General features: G+C 46.9%; 1 protein-coding gene across 2 annotated transcripts in view; it reads left to right on the forward strand.

Moving 5' to 3' along the window:
* IL13RA1 (interleukin 13 receptor subunit alpha 1) overlaps nucleotides 1–19,590 on the forward strand; it is a 67,304-nt gene that overhangs the window by 45,140 nt on the left and 2,574 nt on the right. For both annotated transcript variants that reach the window (XM_042975234.1, XM_042975232.1), the window contains exons 7-10: nucleotides 1,496–1,543; nucleotides 1,832–1,964; nucleotides 5,187–5,283; nucleotides 7,697–7,781. In XM_042975234.1, the coding sequence (XP_042831168.1) occupies nucleotides 1,496–1,543; nucleotides 1,832–1,964; nucleotides 5,187–5,283; nucleotides 7,697–7,781 (363 nt within the window). The remainder of the gene's footprint in view (nucleotides 1–1,495; nucleotides 1,544–1,831; nucleotides 1,965–5,186; nucleotides 5,284–7,696; nucleotides 7,782–19,590) is intronic.

The following is a 19,590-nucleotide window of genomic DNA, read 5'->3' on the forward strand; positions in this document are numbered from 1 at the left end:
TATGTAACCAGCACCCCAGAAGCCCCATCGTGACCCCTTTTAGCGACTCTCCCAAAGCATGACTGTTACCCTGACTTCTGATCCCATAGATTAGTTTTGTTGCCTCTGTTTATTTTTATTTATTTGTTTTTAAAGTTTATTTATTGATTTTGAGAGAGAACAAGTGAGCAGGGGAGGGGCAGAGGGAGAGGGAGAAAGGATCCCAAGCAGGCTCCACGCTGTTAGCGCAGAGCCCGATGCGGGGCTCGATCTCATGAACTGTGAGATCGTGACCTGAGCCAAAACCAGGGGTCGGGTGCCTGACTGAGCCCCCCGGGCGCCTCTGTTGCCTCTTTGAAGCCTCGTATGAACGAATTCTCCAGCATTTGCTTTTTGTGCGCGTCTGCCTTCTTTCACCCAGCGTTCCGTTTAGGAATTTCGTTCTCACTGCATTGGTTCTGTCGTGTCGGTATTATCACATTTGATTTATCCATTCTCCCTTTGGGGCATATTTGGATAGTTTCCGGTTGGGAGTTTTATGAATAGGGTTTTCATGAACATTTGCGTATTTGTCTCTTGGTGCGCACGTGCGTACGTTTCTGTCGAGCCTGTGTGGGTCAGAGGGTTATATATGATGGTCTCTAAGTGATGATCAGACTGTTCCCAAATGGTTGTGCCCATTTACACCATGAAGAGCAGAAGCGGAGGACGCTAGATGCTTCCCATCCTCATCAGCACTCGGTGTTGTCCGATAGGCGTGTGTGTGTCATTAGCTTGTGGATTTAATTCGCATTTCCCCGATGATTAATGAAGCTGAGCGCTTTTGCACATGTTCGTTGGCAATTTGGAATACCCTCTTGTGAAACGCCTGCTCAAATCTTTTGCCAGTTTTTCTGTGGGGTTGTCTGCGTCTTCCTCGTTAGTTGGTGGGCTATACGTATATGTGTGTGGGTGTGTTACATATAAATATAAGTATATATTATAAATAGGTACGTATGCAAGTTCTTTGTCAGCGATTGCGGGCATCTTCTCTCACTCGATGCGTCACTTTTCAAATTTCCTGAATAGGATATCTTTGGATGAACAGAAGAAGTTTGGAATTTTGATACAGATGACTTTATAACAATTTTTCCTTTAGGGTTACTATTGTGCGGTTTTATTTAAGAAATCTTTTCCTGCTTCAAGGTCATGAAGATGTTCTACGTTTTCTTCTAAAATCTCGCTGTATTTATGTATTTGTTTGTTCAGTTTATTTTAACTTTCACATTTAGATGTGCGGTCCATTTGGAATTGACTTTGTAAATACTGTGAGGTAGGGGTCAAGAGGTTTTTTTTTTTCCTGTATGTGTATATAATTGATCCAACGCATCTTATTAAAACAAAACAAAACTAGCCTTTCACGGCACCTGGTCCCCTTCAGATGGGATGAAAGGAAACCTTGTTAGAAATGGTGAAATGATGCGGTGGGGTCTTTTAATTCTTTTTGAATGTATTTGTTTTTTTATATATCTTCCAGGTTGAAGAAGCCAAGTGTCAGAATTCAGAATTTGAGGGAAACCTGGAGGTCAGTAAATTCAACTTTCGCTCTTTGGGTTTAAGCTCACAGAGTGACTGGGGGTGGGGCGGGGTGACTGTAGCCTCAACGGTAACTGCTCTGAGCAAAAGAAACTCCTTTGTTTTGCGGGTTATTGCCAAGTTTCATTTGAGGAGCTAAAGTCAGATCATGGGGGCCGCCATCCAAGTCTTGATCGCGTACAGAATTTGGCAGAGAATTCTATTTCCGCGGGATTCAGAAGCAGAAAAGGAGAGCCGCCCGGTAACATGCCTCGTGTGTGTTTGTCTCCCCTCTCAGGGTACAATTTGCTTCATGGTCCCCGGCATCCTCCCCGACACTCTGAACACAGTGAGAATCCGGGTGAGGACGAATAAGCTGTGCTACGAGGACGACAGGCTGTGGAGCAACTGGAGCCAGGCGATGAGCATAGGTGAGGGGACGGGACCTCGCGCGCCACGGAAACCAGCGAGGGGCCGAAGCGGAAGATAGACTGGGGGAGGGGGCGGCACCGCATTCCCGACATCCTCCAGGGGAAGCTGCAATCGCACTGCATTTGCTGTTCGATTACAGCCAAATCACCCAGGTTTAACTCACACCGCGCAGCTCTTTGAAAACCCACAATCCAAAAGGCGTCACTCTCTCTCTCCTGTCCGGTCTCTATGTTTTTAACAACCTGAACAACATACCGGGAGGCGGGCATGATGAAGTCCATAGCTCGTGCCTTGCTAGAGGACCACCCTGTGGGCTAGTGACAGAATCAAGAGTAGAACAGTGACCTTGATGGCGTTTGATAGAGATCAAACCGTATCCGGGTTTGAAGACAACAGTTTCGTGTATTAACGGAGTGCCTGAGCAAACTGGGTGTCAGGCCCAAGAACAGGATTGGAAAGAGCTGTGCTGTTTTTTTAAAAAAAAAAATTTTTATTTTTATTCATATTTGGGGAGAGAGAGAGAGACAGAGCGTGAGTGGGGGGAGGGGCAGAGAGAGAGGGGGACACAGAACCCGAAGCAGGCTCCGGGCTCCGGGCTGTCAGCACGGGGCCTGACGTGGGGTTCGAACCCACCAACCGTGAGATCGTGACCTGAGCCGAAGTCGGACGCTTAACTGACTGAGCCACCCAGGCGCCCGTAGAAAGAGCTACGCTTCATGGATGTGTGTGTGTGTGTTGTGGGGTGGAGTGTAGGAGTGACTCAGCGTTGGATCCTTAAATACCCCCAGTGTGTAGCCACAGGCCGCAGTGATAGTGTAGCACCCAGAACAAGGGGATACTACAGGGTGGGACACAGTGTCCTGGCCCCATCAGAAGCGTGCAGTGTTCTATTCTGGGCGCCACGTTGTAGGAGCTTCATTGGCAGACTGGAACCTATCATTGAGAGGGTCATCGGGATGTTGAAGAATTGCAAAACTTAGGGACAAGTGGTTGGATGAAGCAAGCCTGGGGGTGAGGAGTCCTGATTGCTGAATTTTAAGTAGAAGAGGAGATAGGTTATTTTCTTTTGTGGCTCCTTGGGGCAAAATAGGACCACCGGAAGAACTTTCTAATAGCTCTCTGACAGTCAGAGAGACAGGTTATTGAGGTAATCGGTTCCCTACTAATTGAGGGACTGAACAAGCTAGGTGCCAGGCATGGTTGTATTCCTTATCTATTGTTGCATAACAAAGAATCTCAAAATTTGGTGGCTTAGAAAACACATTTAGCATCTCACAGTTCCTGTGGGTCAGGAATCTGGGCACAGCGTGGCTCAGTGCCTCTGGCCCAGGTTCTCTCATGAGGTTACAGTCAAGCTGTTGGGTGGGACTGCAGTCTCATCTGAAGGCTTGATTGGGGCTGGGAAACCCACTTCCAAGCTCACTTATGTGGTCGTCGGAAAGCCTCTGTTCCTTGCTGGCTGTTGGATGGGGGCTGTAGCAGGTTGAATCATCTCCCTCAAAAAGATACGTTCGGCTCCCAACTCCTATACCTGTGAATGTGACTTTATTTGGAAATGGTTTTTGCAGATGTGATCAGGTTAAGATGAGGTCACACCATTAAAGTAGACCCTGCATCTGATGACCAGTATCATTATGAGAGAGGATACACAGAAACACGAAGAGACCCCCCCCACCCAGGGAAGAAGGCCCTGTGAGGATGGGGGCAGACGATGGAGTGATGCAGGTATAGCCAAGGAACCCCAAGGGTTCCCGGGAGCCACCAGAAGCTAGGAGGAGGCAAGGAGGGATTCGTCTCCAGAGCCTTCAGAGGGAGCACGTCCCTGCGGATTGCTTTTGGGCGTCTAGCCTTCGGAACTGTGAGAGAACACACGTCTATCGTTTTAAGCCAACCGATGTGTGGCGATTCACTCCAGCAGCCCTAGGGAGCTCCTGCAGAGGCCTCCCTCAGTTTCTTGCCCTTTGGGCCTTTCATGCAGGCAGGCATTTCATGCCTCATGAAACGGCGACTGGCTTGCTCAAGCAAGTGACTCAAGCAAGAGTGTGTGAGAGGACACCCGGTGTGGAAACCAGTCTTTTGTAACCTAATCTTGGAAATGACATGAACGCTGCCGTTCAGTTCTTTACAGGCAAGTCAGTCAGTCCGGCCCACCCTCGAGGGGAGGAGGTTACATAAGGACGTGAGTATCAGGAGGCAGGGATCATTTGGGGCCATCTTAGAGGCTAACACAGGGATGCTAGGCCCTGACGATGCTTCCTAGGTGGTCATGCCCTCGTGGAAAAGATGAGCACGTAAGCAGACATGACATTCTGCGTGTGAAGCGTAGCAAGTCAACTTCTCAAGTGACCGAGAAGCTTTGGAACTTGGACAGTGCCGGATTTGAGGCCTGACTTACTAAACCCTTCTGAACGAGCCACTAACCCTCTCTGAGCCTTATCCTTCTCATCTGTATAAACAGGAGACACCATCGTCTCTCTCCATAGCATACATAGAAACACATCGAGGCACTCCGGGTGGTATCACGTATGTAGCAGATGCTCAGTTAAAAATAGTAGTAGTGGTAGTTAGGAGTGCCTTAGGTGTTCTAGTAGTGGTTAAGTGACCAACAAGAAGAGAGAGTCACTGTTAATGACATGATCTTTCTAACAGGTGTAATAGCATTGTGAATAGTGTCTGGAACTAGTTAAGATACCCTGGCTTCAGACAACCCTCAAGGTGTCTTTTCATCTGTGGCATGTTGGGCACTAGAGCAGGACTTTGTTTTTCGCTGCTAAGGGAACGGAAGATGAGATCATTGAAGCGTTTTGGGGGCGCCCGGGTGGCTCAGCCGGTTAAGCGTCCGACTTCAGCTCCGGTCATGATCTCGCGGTCAGTGAGTTCGAGCCCCGCATCCGGCTCTGTGCTGACAGCTCGGAGCCTGGAGCCTGCTTCGGATTCTGTGTCTCCCTCTGTCTCTGCCCCTCCCCTGCTCACAGTCTCTCTCTCTCTCTCTCTCTCTCTCTCTCTCTCTGTCTCTCTGTCTCTCTGTCTCTCTCTCTGAGAAATAAATAAGCATTAAAAAACCTTAAAAATAGAATTGAAGAGTTGGAAAACAGGTTGGGGTAGAGTGCAGAGAAAGCTGCGATCTCGCTAGTTTGATCCAACGGTTGCTTGTTGTTTCCCCCCCCGCCCCCAAAAGGGTTTGATTTCTCATGTCTTTTTGTTTGCTTTCCGTTTGCCAGGTGAGAACGCCGACCCCACATTCTATATAACCATGCTGCTCGCCACCCCGGTCATCGTTGCGGGTGCCATCATAGTCCTCCTGCTTTATCTCAAAAGGTGAGGCGGCCGCCCCGGTCGGCTTGGCGGCTTCTGTTGGCCCTTCCTCTCCAGTTCCTACTGTTCGTGAGAGCGTTTGGTGCTCGCCCCACGTATTAGGAGCACTTTGGCTATCAACGGCTTTTGGTAGTATGGCGCGGCCCAGAGGGATTACCGTGCCCATTTTCTGGGGAGGAAGGTGTCGCGTTAATTTCCCGCGGCCCCGCTCCGGCACCGTTCCCTTCGCGTGTGTTTGGGATCATCGACAGGCCCCGTGTTCACCCTGCTCTTTCAGATGCCTAATACGGCCAAAGGCGGTAGCGCTTGGAATGAAGTCTTGGCGTGACGCATTCAATGACCCGTCCAGTATTAATGCAGGGCAAGCTGCTACTTTAAAGCTGTGGGAAAGAGAACTTCACCAAGTTGTCTCTCTCTGGTCGGTAGAGAGACGGCACTCGGTGCGCGCAAGGGGCGAGCGCCAGATGAGGCTGGAGAGGTTGGCGGAGCCAGATCACGTGGGCCGTGGCGGGGGAATTGAGATTTCGTCCTCAGCATGAGGGGGAATCGTTGCAGAGTGTTAAGCGGGGAAAGGAACCCGCCCTGATTTTACTGTCATGAAAGGTCACCGACATTGCCGAATGAAGAGCTGGCTCGGGCAGGAACGGAAGCGGGTGGGCTGGTCAGAAGGTGCTGCCGCCTTTTGGGGGGTAAAGACGTGGGAAGCCTGGCCTAGGAGGTTAGTGATGGCGGTAGTAAGACGCGGTCAGAGGTGGGACGCATTCGGAAGGTAGAGCTGAGAGCGCTTGCTGATGGCCGCTTGCCCGTGAGGCCCGAGGGAAACTGAGGGTTCACGGAGAGCTCAGGTTTGGGTGAACGCTGGAGCCGTCGGCTGAGAGGGAGAAGATTGTGCGGAGCGCTGGCCCTGGGGCAAAGGGGAAGACTCAGTTTGGAATGTCAGTTCCAGATGGCCGTTAGACACCCAAGTAGGGATGTCACAGGGGTAGTCGTGCGATGAATCTGGAGTTTCGGGGGGAGGTCTGGGCCGGAGATGGAATCTGGGGAGCCCTCGGCGTGTAACTGGACCCGAAGCCCTAAGACTGGAAGAGAGCGCTCGTACAGTGAGAGGGCCAGAGGGCGAGAGACAGAGCCCTGGGCCACGCCGATGTTCAGAGCCTGGGAGATGAGGTGGGGCCACCAAAGGGTAGTCTGAGGCATAAAGATGGGGAGAGGAGAAAAGAAGAAAGTAAAAAGAGGAATGAACCCTGTTCTCGGAAGATTTTTTTTTTTTTTGAAATTATAAGCAATGAGCCCCCATCTGGCCTATGATGAGTAAAGCACCGTTATTCAATTATAGGGGACAGCTCACGCACGCGCGCACACACCCACGCACGCACAGTCATAACCGTGTGAGGTGATGGGTGTGTTAATTTGCTTGATCGTGGTCACCGTTTCATAACGTACAACATCATGTTGTTCACCTCACACGTGTACAATTTTTTTCCCTTGAATAGATCTCATTTAAGCTGGAGAAAACATTTGTGGTTTTTTTCAAATTTATCTTGCGGGGGCGGGGGGTGGCGAGCGAGCGGGCAAGCAGCCTCCGTGCTGACGCGGGGCTCAGTCTCATGAACCACGAGATCATGACCTGAGTCGAAATCAAGAGTCAGACGCCTCACCCAGTTAGCCACCCAGGTGCCCCAAGCTGGAAAATAGTTTTAAAAACGATGAGAGTGGGGCGCCTGGGTGGCCCAGTCGGTTGGGTGACCGACTTCGACTCAGGTCACGATCTCGCAGTTCGTGGGTTCGAGCCCTGCGTCGGGCTCTGTGCCGAAGGCTTGCTCGGAGCCTAGAGCCTGCATGGGATTCTGTGTCTCCTTCTCTCTCTACACCTCCCCCACTTGTGCTCTGACTGACTCTGTCTCTCAAAACTAAATAAACGTAAAAAAAAATTTTTTTTAACGGTAAGAGTATGAGCAGTGTGTTTATCCTGACGGCCCCCTTGTTGCACCCATACTTGGGTGCTGTAAGGACATGGGTTTCTGAGCTTCTTTTGGAATTTTATTCACGGCTGCTTTATCACTAAAGATGACTAGTGCACCATATCTTTTGTCCAAGCCTTCTTTTAAAGTGCCTTTATTTAGGGGCGTCTGGGTGGCTTGGTCGGTTGGGCCTCCGACTTCGGCTCAGGTCATGATCTCGCGGCCCGTGAGTTCGAGCCCCGCGTCGGGCTCTGTGCTGACCGCTCGGAGCCTGCAGCCTGTTTCGGATTCTGTGTCTCCCTCTCTCTCTCTGCCCCTCCCCTGTTCATGCTCTGTCTCTCTCTGTCTCAAAAATAAATAAACGTTGAAAAAAAAAAAATAAAGTGCCTTTATTTAAATGGGACGTTTCTGTGGACTGGAAGATTTGATCAAAAAATGTCTCTGTTTTCTTAAAGGCTCAAGATCATTATATTCCCTCCAATTCCTGATCCTGGCAAGATTTTTAAAGAAATGTTTGGAGACCAGAATGATGACAGCCTGGTAAGCACTGATTCCATGAAGTTCAAAACTGGGTTTTGTTCGGAGGCTGTGGGATTTGTAAAAAACAAAAACAAAAACAAACCCAGAAAATGTGCCGTTTTGACCCTTTTTAAGTGTACGTCTCAATGGCATTGAGTACATTCAACAGTGTCGTGCAACCATTATCGCTATCTCCAGAACTCTTTCATCATCCCAGATAGAAACCGTGCCCGTTAAACGCGGACTTCCCATTCCCCCCAGGAGCTGGCCACCTCTTTTCTACTTTCTGTCTCTATGAGTTTGCCTATTCTGGGTACCTCGTGTAAGTGGAATCCTACAATATTTGTCCTTTTGTGTCTGGCTTCTTTCACTTCGCATAATGTGGTTCATCCGTGTTGAAATATGTATCAGTACTTTATTTCAAAATTGGTTATTTTGGGGCACTTGGGTAGCTCAGTCAGTTGTGTCCGACTCTTAATTTCAGCTCGGGTCATGATTTCCCGGTCATGAGATCAAGCCCTGCATCGGGCTCTGTGCTGGGTGTGGATTAAGATTCTCAAGATTCTCTCTCTCCTTCTCCCTCTGCCTCTCCCCCACTTGCACACACTCTCTTGCTGTCTCTCTCTCTAAAAGAAAATGCAAAATTGATTATTTTAAACTACATTTTACCTAAAAGATTAAAGAAGAGGTGATTTAAAATGTTGCATCTCACAGTACACAGCTGGCTCAGTCTGTTGGGGCATGCACTTCTTGATCTCAGGGCCATGAGTTTGAACCCCACATTGGGCATAGAGCCCACTTAAAATAAAAAATAAGGGGCGCCTGGGCGGCTCAGTCGGTTGAGCGTCCGACTTCGGCTCAGGTCGTGATCTCACAGTTTGTGAGTTCGAGCCCCGCGTCGGGCTCTGTGTTGACCGCTCGAAGCGTGGAGCCGGCTTTGGATTCTGTGTTTCCCCCTCTCTCTGCCCCTCCCCTGCTCATGCTCTGTCTCTCAATAAGAAACAGTTAAAAATTTTTAAAAATAAGTTAAACAATTTTGTATCTCAGACTACGCAGACCATTTGAGAAGTCCTCGGGATACTTTGCCCAGCTCATATCGCTGGGCTTTGTTCTCTCTGGGGTAGGGAATCTGTTCAGTCCAAACCCTCAGTGAGAGGAGCCTTCCAGATGAAACCAGTGCAAAGGGCAGGGTTTCTGCCTCTTGGTGATTTGGGGAAATAGAAAGATAGGGTAAACATGGACATAGATTTTGTTCATGTTGGTGCCTGGAAAGCTGGCCTCCAAAGACAAACTCACCCCAACTGTTACAGTTCGTTTGCTGCAGACTCTCATGCTGGAATTTGTGGCTAGAAAAGCGAAGACCCCAGGGGAACCGAAGAGTTTCAGGTTTCTCCGATAAGTACATTCACCCAAAGAAAATAATAAGGACACTAAATGGAATAAATATCAGCATTATTACATATATCTTAAATTAGTAATATCAGGCCCAGGGCAGTTAATTTAGTGAAATCGTACAGCATAGTACATGATAGCCTGGGCTCTGGAGTCACATTGTCTGGATTCAAATCTCATTTACCATCTGTCTGACCTTAGGTAACTTCCCTAACCTCTCTGTGCCTCAGTTTTCTCATTTGTAACATGAAGGTAATGATACCGCCCGCCTCTTGGTGTCGTTCTGTGGTTTAGATTAATTTAATACATACAGACTGCTTAACATGCCCGGTACCATTACTGGTGCTTAGTAAGCGTTAGCGATTAGTATTACTGTGGATGCTTTCCCATTCTTGTGCATCTCCAGACGGTTTCTTTTTTAAGTAAGCTCTACCCCCAACAAGGGGCTTAAACCCATGACCCTGAGAGCAGGAGTCACACGCCGAACCAACTGAGTCAGCCAGGCACCCCTCCCCAAACAATTCTCTTAATAGCAAGTGATTCACAATAGCAGCGATGATATACAGCTCAGGAAGGAAGGCAGGGATGCTGATTTGCTTTCAGAGGAGGATTCTTCTGGATCAGTCTTTCATCAAGGCATGGTCATACTGCCAGACCCTGAGGGTGGGGCACCGTGAGGCAGAAGTCAAGTGTAACTCAGGTGAATATGGCAACCACTGGTTCTTCGTCTTTAGTTGAGTCACGACCAACTGAAACCCTTGTGAGAATAGGGGCCCCCGGACCCCGCCTCCAGAAAGTCCGATTCAGGAGGTCTGGGATGGGTCCCGGGAATCTGCGTAGTGAACGGGAGCTCACAGGTGATTCCTGTTCTGGCAAGATAGTTTGTGGAGACACTTTGAAGAACACTGTTCTGGGGCGCCTGGGTGGCTCAGTTGGTTGAGCGTTCAACTCTTTTTGTTTTTTTGAATGTTTATTTATTTGAGAGAGAGAGGGAGGGAGACACAGAATCCGAAGCAGGCTCCAGGCTCCAGGCTCCGAGCTGTCAGCACAGAGCCCGGCACGGGGCTCGAACCCACGAACTGCAAGATCATGACCTGAGCCGGTCAATCAACCAACTGACTGAGCCACCCAGGCGCCCCTAGCGTCCAACTCTTGATTTCGGCTCAGGTCATGATCCCGGGGTCATGGGATCGAGCCCTGTGTCGGGCTGGGCACTGAGTGTGGAGCCCGCTCGGGATTCTGTCTCTCTCCCTCTGCCCGTCTCCCCCACTCGCATGCCTGCTCTCTCTCTCTCTGTCTCTCAAATAAAAGGAAAGGAAAATGCTGTCATGGCTATTTTCCTTAGGAAGGAGGTTGAGGTCTGTGCGGGTACATGAGCGCCTCTAAGCAGTCATGGAAAGGCTACTACGTCATACAGTGTATTTATTCGGTGCTTTGCTTCTATTCCCTTCTTCCATGCTCGTAACCGTCCTTTGGTGTAGGTGCTGTAGTGCCGTTTTCTTGTTTTAGTACAGATGAGGAGACGAAGCCTCAGTGAGGCTAAGTCACTTGACTGCAGTCACACAGCTAGTAGGTAGTAAGGTGGGATTTGACCCAGAACTGTCTGATCCTGGAGTTGTCTCTCTCTCTCTCTCTCTTTCCACTCTGCTGCATTGCCTCTTGTAAGATAGAGTGTTTGTCCCCAGGAACCTCACTACCTTCTGAGAGTTCCGTTTGATAGAGAGGGTTGGGGTAGGGGAGCTCCGAGAAAAAGGTTTGGAGTCGCATTCCGGCTGGCCTCACATGGGGAGGTAAAAGGAGTACGATTCTGACATCAATCTGGAGGGAATGGATTAGAGGGGTAGCCATGGGAGCCACCTGGGAACCCAGTCCTGAACTTGCCACATACACGCTTTGTTTGGCCAGCGTGGCGTATTTAAAATCTTTCCATTTGGCATGGCGCACACTCTTCCAGTTCATCTCTGGCCCTCTCGTTCCCGGTTCCCGCCGTGGTTTCACATGTTGAGGTAACTCACGTGCCAGACCCCTGAAACACCTTTGAGTTTGCTACCCCTCTCAGCAGAACGAAGACGAGCCCAAGTGCCGCGGTACGAACGCCCAGTATCTGTGAACACGCGTTTGGACTCACGAATACATACAGGACATACAGCCCGAGCATCGATAAGATAAATTTCCGGCCCAATAAGTTTGTAAAGAGTGATAGTAGCCCATGCCAGCAAGTGGGACGGTGGGGGTGGGGGCCTGGCACTTCTCACGCACTTTGTGGAGGGCAACTTGGGAACACGTAACAAGAATCTGTGATCTTACAATTATACTTTTAGGATGAGGAGATAATCCAACAATGGCACCGGGATGGTCAGTGCAGCGTCTGTCTCTAACACGAAGACTTTAGAAGCCAGTGAGACACCCACAATGGAGAATTAGTGAAAAACCAGGTTAGGTTTTCAAAGCATTTGATGTCACAGCGAACTGCTCCTGGTACAAGAGTAAGAAACATCATAACTGCATAGTACATTACAATCCTAACTTTTATAAAACCACACGAATGTACGCATAGAACAGTGAGTGGAAAGAAAGGAGTCAAAATGATCATCTGGGCAGAAGGACCGCGTGGATAATTGATGTTATTCTCTACCTTTCTGAAATTTCCAGATTGCCTATCACGAGCACATATTACTTTTGTAATAAAAGAAGCCCTGTACAAGTTATTAAGGGAAAAGAGAATATTTTGGCCATCTGAGTTTGAGAGATAATAGGGACTTGAACTTAGGTGGTAGCAGGGGAGATTGACGCAAGAGACATTATTGAAGGCGACTCATTACACCTTGGGGACTCTGTGGGCGATGAAAGGTACGGAGTAAAGATAATCTCAAGGTTTCGAGCCTGAGTGATAGAGTGAACGGCAGTAACATCGACAGCGAAATCAGATCAATTATCTGTCTCAGAGATGGGAAAATTGCTTTTTTTCAATTTGCTGTGTAGAGGATAATATGTTATCCCGATGAGTCAGAGAATTCTATAATTTAGCGAGGCGGATACGCTGACAAGATGGACCGCTAAAAGCATAAGATGTTTTTGTTTGTGGTGGTTGCAGACCATTAAATGAAATCAGGGTTTAAAACTAAAAGTGTAATACAAATGCCAGACAGGGGAAAGGGGAATGGAACAAATTTTCATGTTTTCTTTTTAAGCAAATGAATCATCTTTTCTCTGCACGGCACCAAGCCTTATCAATTGAACTGTATATGCAGCAGAAAGATGAGCCTTTTACTTCTAGAATTATCGAATTATAGAATGAACATGGCCCTAGGGGTCATCCAGTAAGGTGGATGTTTTACATGTTGAATTATTTATCTTTTTTTTTTTAATGTTTATTTATTTTTGAGAGAGAGACACACACACACACAGAGTGTGAGAAGGGGAGGGCCAGAGAGAGGGAGACACAGAATCCAAAACGGGCTCCAGGCTCTGAGCTGTCAGCCCAGAGCCCGATGCGGGGCTCGAACTCACGAACCTCGAGATCGTGACCTGAGCCGACGTCGGACGCTCAACCGACTGAGCCATCTGAGCGCCCTGAATTATTTACCTTTAATTGTCAGTTTTTAAAACTCTTAGATGCTAGTCCTACCCCTTCATTTTAGAGAAGGGGGCAGTGGGCGCCTGAGAGACCTTTCTCCAGGACTGTCATACAGACAGGCCATTGCAGAACCTGAACCTGAAGCCATCGTAGCCCAAAGTTGGTGTCTCCTGAGCCTGAAAAATAAGCCATGCCCTTTCTAAACGCTCGTCTTCCACGCTACACCACCTATAGTGGTTCTTTTCAGAAACTTACGTGGGTGTGGCCGCAAATAAATGAAATCCTCCGTATAGTTTTCCTTAAGGTTTCCACTGTTTTGACAGTGTTTTGCTTGTCCCCATGGTAACGCTGTGGCCAACAGCGTTTCTTCCTGTTGCTCTGCTGCTTGCCTTTTTCTTTGTGACTAATTGGGCTGCGGGCCATGTCTGGGGGCAGGGGGCTGTGCGGAGGGAATTGCTTCTCCTCCTGCCTCTGCCTTTCTTTTTCACCCGTAAAAAATGATCTATTCTTCCCCCGCTTCTTGGAAACCAATTATGTTTTCAGTACCGTGCCAGTTTAACATTCCTGATTGGAAAGCGGCTCCATAACTTGGAGTTGACTTCCAAATGCTGCTGAGTTGTTGGTTTTTGTGTTTTTTTTTTTTTCCACTTCAGTGTGTATCTTTAAAAACAAGGAATGCAAAAAAAAAAAAAAAAAAGACGAGGAAGAGGAAGAAAAGAAAAACCAGGAACGTAACCAAAATAGCATGGCTGCGCTTTCAAAGTGATCCGTTCTTTACTCTCGTGTAACAGTCCATTGTAAAACTTTTCCACTTGTTGGGAGACAGGTAGTATCCAGTCCTCCCACCGTTAGGGAGGCTGGGATTGAGCGCTGTGTTTAAGGTGCTGACGGGGTGTCCCCTCCAGCCATTTACACTGATTTCCAGCCCCGTGCCGCCTGGAGATAGTCCTCGTGGTGCTAAGTTAGCACCCTGTCAGCTCTTCAGCTGATGCTTTTTTGTGCCGCTTGGTCTCATCGATCAAATCAATGATTTCAGCAGGCGTCGTGAAATGATGATTTTCCTATCATCGAAACTACATTTATGAGCTGGCCCTTAGTACTCCAAGGCTTTTTGGTTGTTCTGAAATTCTGTTTCTGCTAGGAAGGCAGATACGCCTTTCATTCTTTCCCTTTCATTTTCATTGTGAAGCGGGGTTTGGGTCCATCAAATGGTACCAAATTAGTTCCCTTCACACCACATTCAACTGGTTCTTTTTTTTTCTTTTAATGTTTATTTATTTTGAGACAGAGAGAGAATGAGAGTCCCAATTAGGCTCCACACTCATTGCAGAGCCCGACAAAGGGCTCGATCTCACGACCGAGAGATCATGACCTGAGCTGAAATCAAGAGTAGGACGCTCAACCAACTGAGCCACTCGGTCGCCCCCCGCCCGCCGCTTTTAAGTAATCTCTACCCCCAACGTGGGACTCGAACTCACAACCCCGAGATCAAGAGCCGCACGCTCTACTGACTGAGCCAGCCAGGCGCCCCTCAACTGGGTCTGTTTTAAGCTGCAGCGATTTTCGAGGCATGGCGATCCACAATTCATATTGTTCCACTTTCTTTGTGAACGTTGATCTGCAGAAGACTGGGGCATGTAATCTGTCGACTTGTATTCCTACAAGAGGCCAGTGTTTTGCATGGTGCTTAGGTGGCCTTGAGGCCCACTTCACTTCTATGGAAAGTTCACTGTGGGAAATAACCAAATCTTGAAAGTCTTCTTAAATTGGGATTTAGCATTCCACTGTGCCATGACATTTTTTTCTTTAAAATATAAAAGCCTGTATAGCGTGCTGCCTTTTCTAGAATTGGACGACTAACAACCAAAAGCCGGTCATGTTTTCTTCCCAAACACTGATTTGTTTTCCATCTACGATGTTTTTCATATTTGGCCATTATTCTGTTGTTGATTACCTTGTTTTAAAAAATTGGCAGTGTGAGCTGAATTATGGACTGGTAATTTTGTGGGTTCAGTTTTTTTTCTACAAGTAATTTTGAAATGAGACTGGCATATAATTTACGAAATTGAACAACAGGTCAGAGCATTTGTTCCCTTTTCTTACATAGACATATTCATAGAAGCAGTCCTCAGGAAAAGGCCATGATGCTGATAATGGGTGGAAATGAGAATAGTCCAAGTTTTAGGAACGAAAAAAGGCAATCGAAAAAATGAATGTCTTCTTGGAAGCCATCTCTTCTGCGCTGTTCACTTTGTTAAAATAAATTGGTTTTCTTCCTGTCCACCACAGCTAACCCATTGGGTCTAATGACTAGAAACCAATGAAGGTGTGATGTTCAGCACGCATTTTTTAAAAATGAAAATATTTTTCCTTTTAAAAGAAATATGTATTCATTACAGAGACATGAGAAATACACAAGACCAAAAGAGAAAAGGCTAAAAATCACTCTTCATCCTGTGACCCAGACAGAACCCTCTTGAATGTTGTGGGAACAACATAGAGAAATGGAACTTTTATTGGTCAGTGGGGTAATAATGACGACAGTAATAATGGCTTGTACTTACTGAACTTCTGCTTTGTAGCAGACACTCTTCTAAGCACTTCCCTCGTTAGTTTGATCCCTTCTTGCAGTTGGTATTCTCTCCAGTACACGGATGAGGACGGTGAGGTACCATGGCAGGGGGGGGGGGGGGGGGGGAGGGAAGGGGGGGCGGGTGGTGGTAATGTGTGGCTCGCTCCAGATCACATTGCGAGGACACAGCAGAGCTAGGATCCAAACTTAACGAGCACGTGTCAGAAGTGGGACCCGAACCCAGGCATCCTGATTCTCCAGTCTAGACTCTTAGCCAACCATATGATATGTTTTAACGACATGCTCATATTTAATTTTATTTGAATTTAACAGATGAGAAAGTAGCAGGTGCAACTGAAGGAATTTCTGAGCATTTGACAAATTATAAAATAAGTTTCAGTGATCACTAAAAAGGGCAGTTTTTCCCTGTGTCCTCCCCTCTGTCTGTCTGTTTCGAAAGCTGTCCAGTGTCTGCATTGTCAGTGCATGTAACTTACATACTACGGTGTGTCCCCTATAGCCTACGTTTGGTCTTCGTTCCGTGGGGGTATTTCTGCTCACTACTGGTCTTTATGTTCATGTCTCCCCAGTCACTTTGGTGGTTGGAAGCTCTAAAAGTTTTCTCAGGGAGGATTCAGGGGACCAACGTTTCCTGAATTATTTGCACATTGATGGACTTTGCTGCATTAATCATTGAAAGTCAGTTTAGCTAGATACAAAGTCCATGGCTCACATGTTCTTGCCTCGGGTATCTTAAATATGGCATCCACTTTCTTCTGGCATAGAATGTCGAAGTCGGCTGACAATATAATTTTCTCTCTGCGTTAAAACACTTGGTCTTGGGGCACCTGGCTGGCTCAGTCAGTCGGTGGAGCGTGCGACTCTCGATCTCGGGGTTGTGAGTTCGGGCCCCACGGTGGCTGTCGAGCTTACTTAAAAACAAACAAACACTTGGTCTTTTCTGTCTGGTTGTCAAAAGTTTTTTTTTTTTTTTTCAATGTCCAGTAATTTTGCCAGAACGTGCCTTGGTGGTGGTGTTGGTCAGCCTGGCCTGATTCTCTGAGGGATATGGTGTGCCCCTTTCAGTATGTAGTTTCAGATGTCGTTCTTTTTTTAATTTCAGTAAACATGTCTCCACTTCTGGATTTCAGTTATTGTGTTCCCTTTTCTTTGCCCATCTTCTGTATTTGTTACATCCTCTTGAATAATCTTTACCTGCCTTCGTGTTTTTTAAATGTCTACACCCGACACGGGGCTCGAATTTACAACCCCGAAATCAAGAGTCACATGCTCTTCTGACTGAGCTAGCCAGGGGCCTCTCATTTTTTAAAAAAATTTTTTCTTGAGTTTATTTGTTTATCTCGGGAGGGAGAGAGAGAGAGAGAGCACAAGCAGGGGAGGTGCAGAGAGAAGGAGAGACAGAATCCCAAGCACGCTCCGCACCATCAGTGCAGGGCCCGACTCGGGGCTCGAACTCCCGAACCTTGAGATCATGACCTGAGCTGAGATCAAGAATTGGACGCTTAACCGACTGAGCCACCCGGGTGCCCCCTCATTTTTTTTTTAGTTAAAAAAAACCCCTGCTTTTCATCTGCTGTTTCTCTTGAGGTATTATCTGTTGTGTTCATTTACCCCGTGTTCCTTTTAGCTTAATCTTCATTTCTGAAATGATTTTCTTTTCCTTCTCATTCTTTCCTGAATCTTAACAGGTCATTTCTGAGTTGTTCTTATTCTAAATGTTTATGTTCTTTCACATCATGTACATTATTTTCATATCATATAACTTTTTCTTAATATATGTGAGCTAGCTTTAAAATATTGGACTATAATTTCATGTAATTTGAGGGGACATTCTTGCATGTTTTAATTCTGCCAGGATTTTATTCTGTTGCTGATTTTTACATGAAATTCATTTCCCTGATGTTTTAGAAGGAGGCTTGATTTAGGATAGTTTTCTTTTTTCCCCGGTTTCATGGCTATGGAGTTCCATCTTCTAGCACTTTTTACAATTGTTCAGAATATAGTGAATTTCTTACCGAAATCTCCCCCACCTTGTCTTGCCTCCCCTACTTTTTTTTGTAATGTTTTTTGAAATTTATTTTTGAGAGAGAAAGAGAGAGAGTACAAGTGGGGGAAGGCCAGAGAGAGAGAGACACACACACACACAGAATCCATAGAAGGGTCCAGGCTCTGAGCTGTCAGCACAGAGCCTGTCGTGGGGCTCAAACCCAGAACCCATGAACTGCGAGATCATGAACCTGAGCTCAACCGACTGAGCCACCCAGGCGCCCCCTGCCTCCTCTACTTCTACCTGGATTTTCTGTTTGATCTCTCTTGTCTCTGTCCTGGCCAGTGTGGAGTCTGTGTGCACTGGTGGCTCCTCAGAGTGGCCCTTTGCCCGGGGAGGGAGCTTGGGGTGATTTCAAGAGTTCATAAGGGCCGGGCAGCTCCCAGGCTATACCATGGACTCCTCGTACCCAGTCACTATTCGAAAGGGCAGACCCGTGCCGGGCTCACTTGCTGTTCATAAATTAGCTTGCTGGTGTCCGGGTTATTTTAGAGTCCTCGTATCTGTCAAATGTCCTGCTGGTTCCCCTCCCCATCCTCCCCCATGACGGATTCCACTGTGCTCTTGTCGCTGGCTCTGATCTGTTCTAACCATTCATATCTCAGGGTCCATGGGGGGGGCATCATTTTGTCCCGGTTTTGTTGTAGATTGTGTCTGTGGGTCCGAGTTTTGCTCTCTACTTACCCGACTTCTGTTTCCTGCTGTGTTCTTTATGGTGGCGTCTGCGGAGATTCAGAAGCTATGCCGCCGACCACTGCATTTCTCCCAGAAATCCTCTGTAAACTACAGACCACGGGCCAAATCCCGTCTGCTGCTTGTTTGTCTACAGCCTGCAAGCTAAGAGTGGTTGTTATACTTTTAAGGGGTTGAAAAGGTCCGAAGAAGAATACTACATCTTAGTACATGAAAACTATTTGAAATTCAAATGTCAGTGTCCCTGAACGTTTTGTTGGAACCCAGCCATACCTGTTCATTTACATGTCATCTATGGCTGTTGTCGTGCTGTAATAGCAGAGTGAGTTATTGGGACAGAGACTCAAAGCTGAAAATATTTATCATCTGGCCATTGACAGAAAAAGTTTGCCAACCTTGGCCTATAATATACTTTTTAATGGCTAAATAGTATTCCATCGTGTGACTATATCATAACGTACCTAACCAAGTCCCTATTACTGGGCATTTAGATGACGTCTAAACGTCATTATCATAGGGATCATTTCACAGCTATATTAGCATATATGTTTTATTATTTTGAGGGGATAAATTGTTGTAAGTAAGATTGCCGGATCAAAGGAGATTACACTTCTTAAACTCTGTGATTAATATTGGCACATTATCATCCAGAAAGGATATGCAGGGTAAATATCTATTACGGTTACTGTTTCGATAAATTATGGTGCATTCAGGCAATGAAATATTATGCACAGGGCAAAGAAAATGAGGTAGATCTGTTTTACTGATATATAAAAATATGTAATATATGTTGTCAAATGAAACACCCTGGTTTCAGATGTAGAGTCTGATTCCCTCGTGTTAAGGAAAGGGGAGTGCTAGAACACATACTCTGAAATCGTTCACAAGAAGCGTAGATGACAAGTCGGTTGTACCAACTTATATACCCTGTCTCAGTGTCTCCGTGGTGTCTCAGTGGTGGTTTTGCCACGCCTTTGCTAGCGTGAGTGTATCTAATCTAAAAAAAAAAAAAATCTTGCCAACTGACAAATGAGAAAAGGGCATCTTGTTTTAAGATTTTTTTCTTTTTTTGAGAGAGCGGGTGAGAGCAGGGGAGAGGAGCAGAGAGACGGAGAGAGAATCTTAAGCAGGCTCCACGCTCGAAGCACGAAGCCCCATGCGGGGCTCGATGCCAGGACCCCGGGATCATGACCTGAGCTGAAATTCAGAGTCTGACACTCAACTGACTCAGGCTCCCCAAAGGGCATCTTGTTTTAATTTTATGTATCAACTTTCATATTTTCTGGTATGTCCATCGGCTTGAAGTAATTCTGTTGTGAAATTCTTGTCCATTGTCCATTTTTTTCCCTTCCATATTCATCTTTTGGAAACCTTGTAGTTTGTGAAGCTCTTTGGGTCTATCAGCTACTAATCCTTTGCTTGTCATCTGATTGCCTTTGTATGGAATTTAGGGTGATTAACGATGTACGGAAGTTTTTTTTCTTTTTTGTGCATGCAGATCTTTATTTTCTATGTGTAGGAAGCCTCT

The sequence above is a fragment of the Panthera tigris genome, chromosome X, assembly GCF_018350195.1.
Source record: "Panthera tigris isolate Pti1 chromosome X, P.tigris_Pti1_mat1.1, whole genome shotgun sequence".
Lineage (NCBI taxonomy): Eukaryota > Metazoa > Chordata > Mammalia > Carnivora > Felidae > Panthera > Panthera tigris.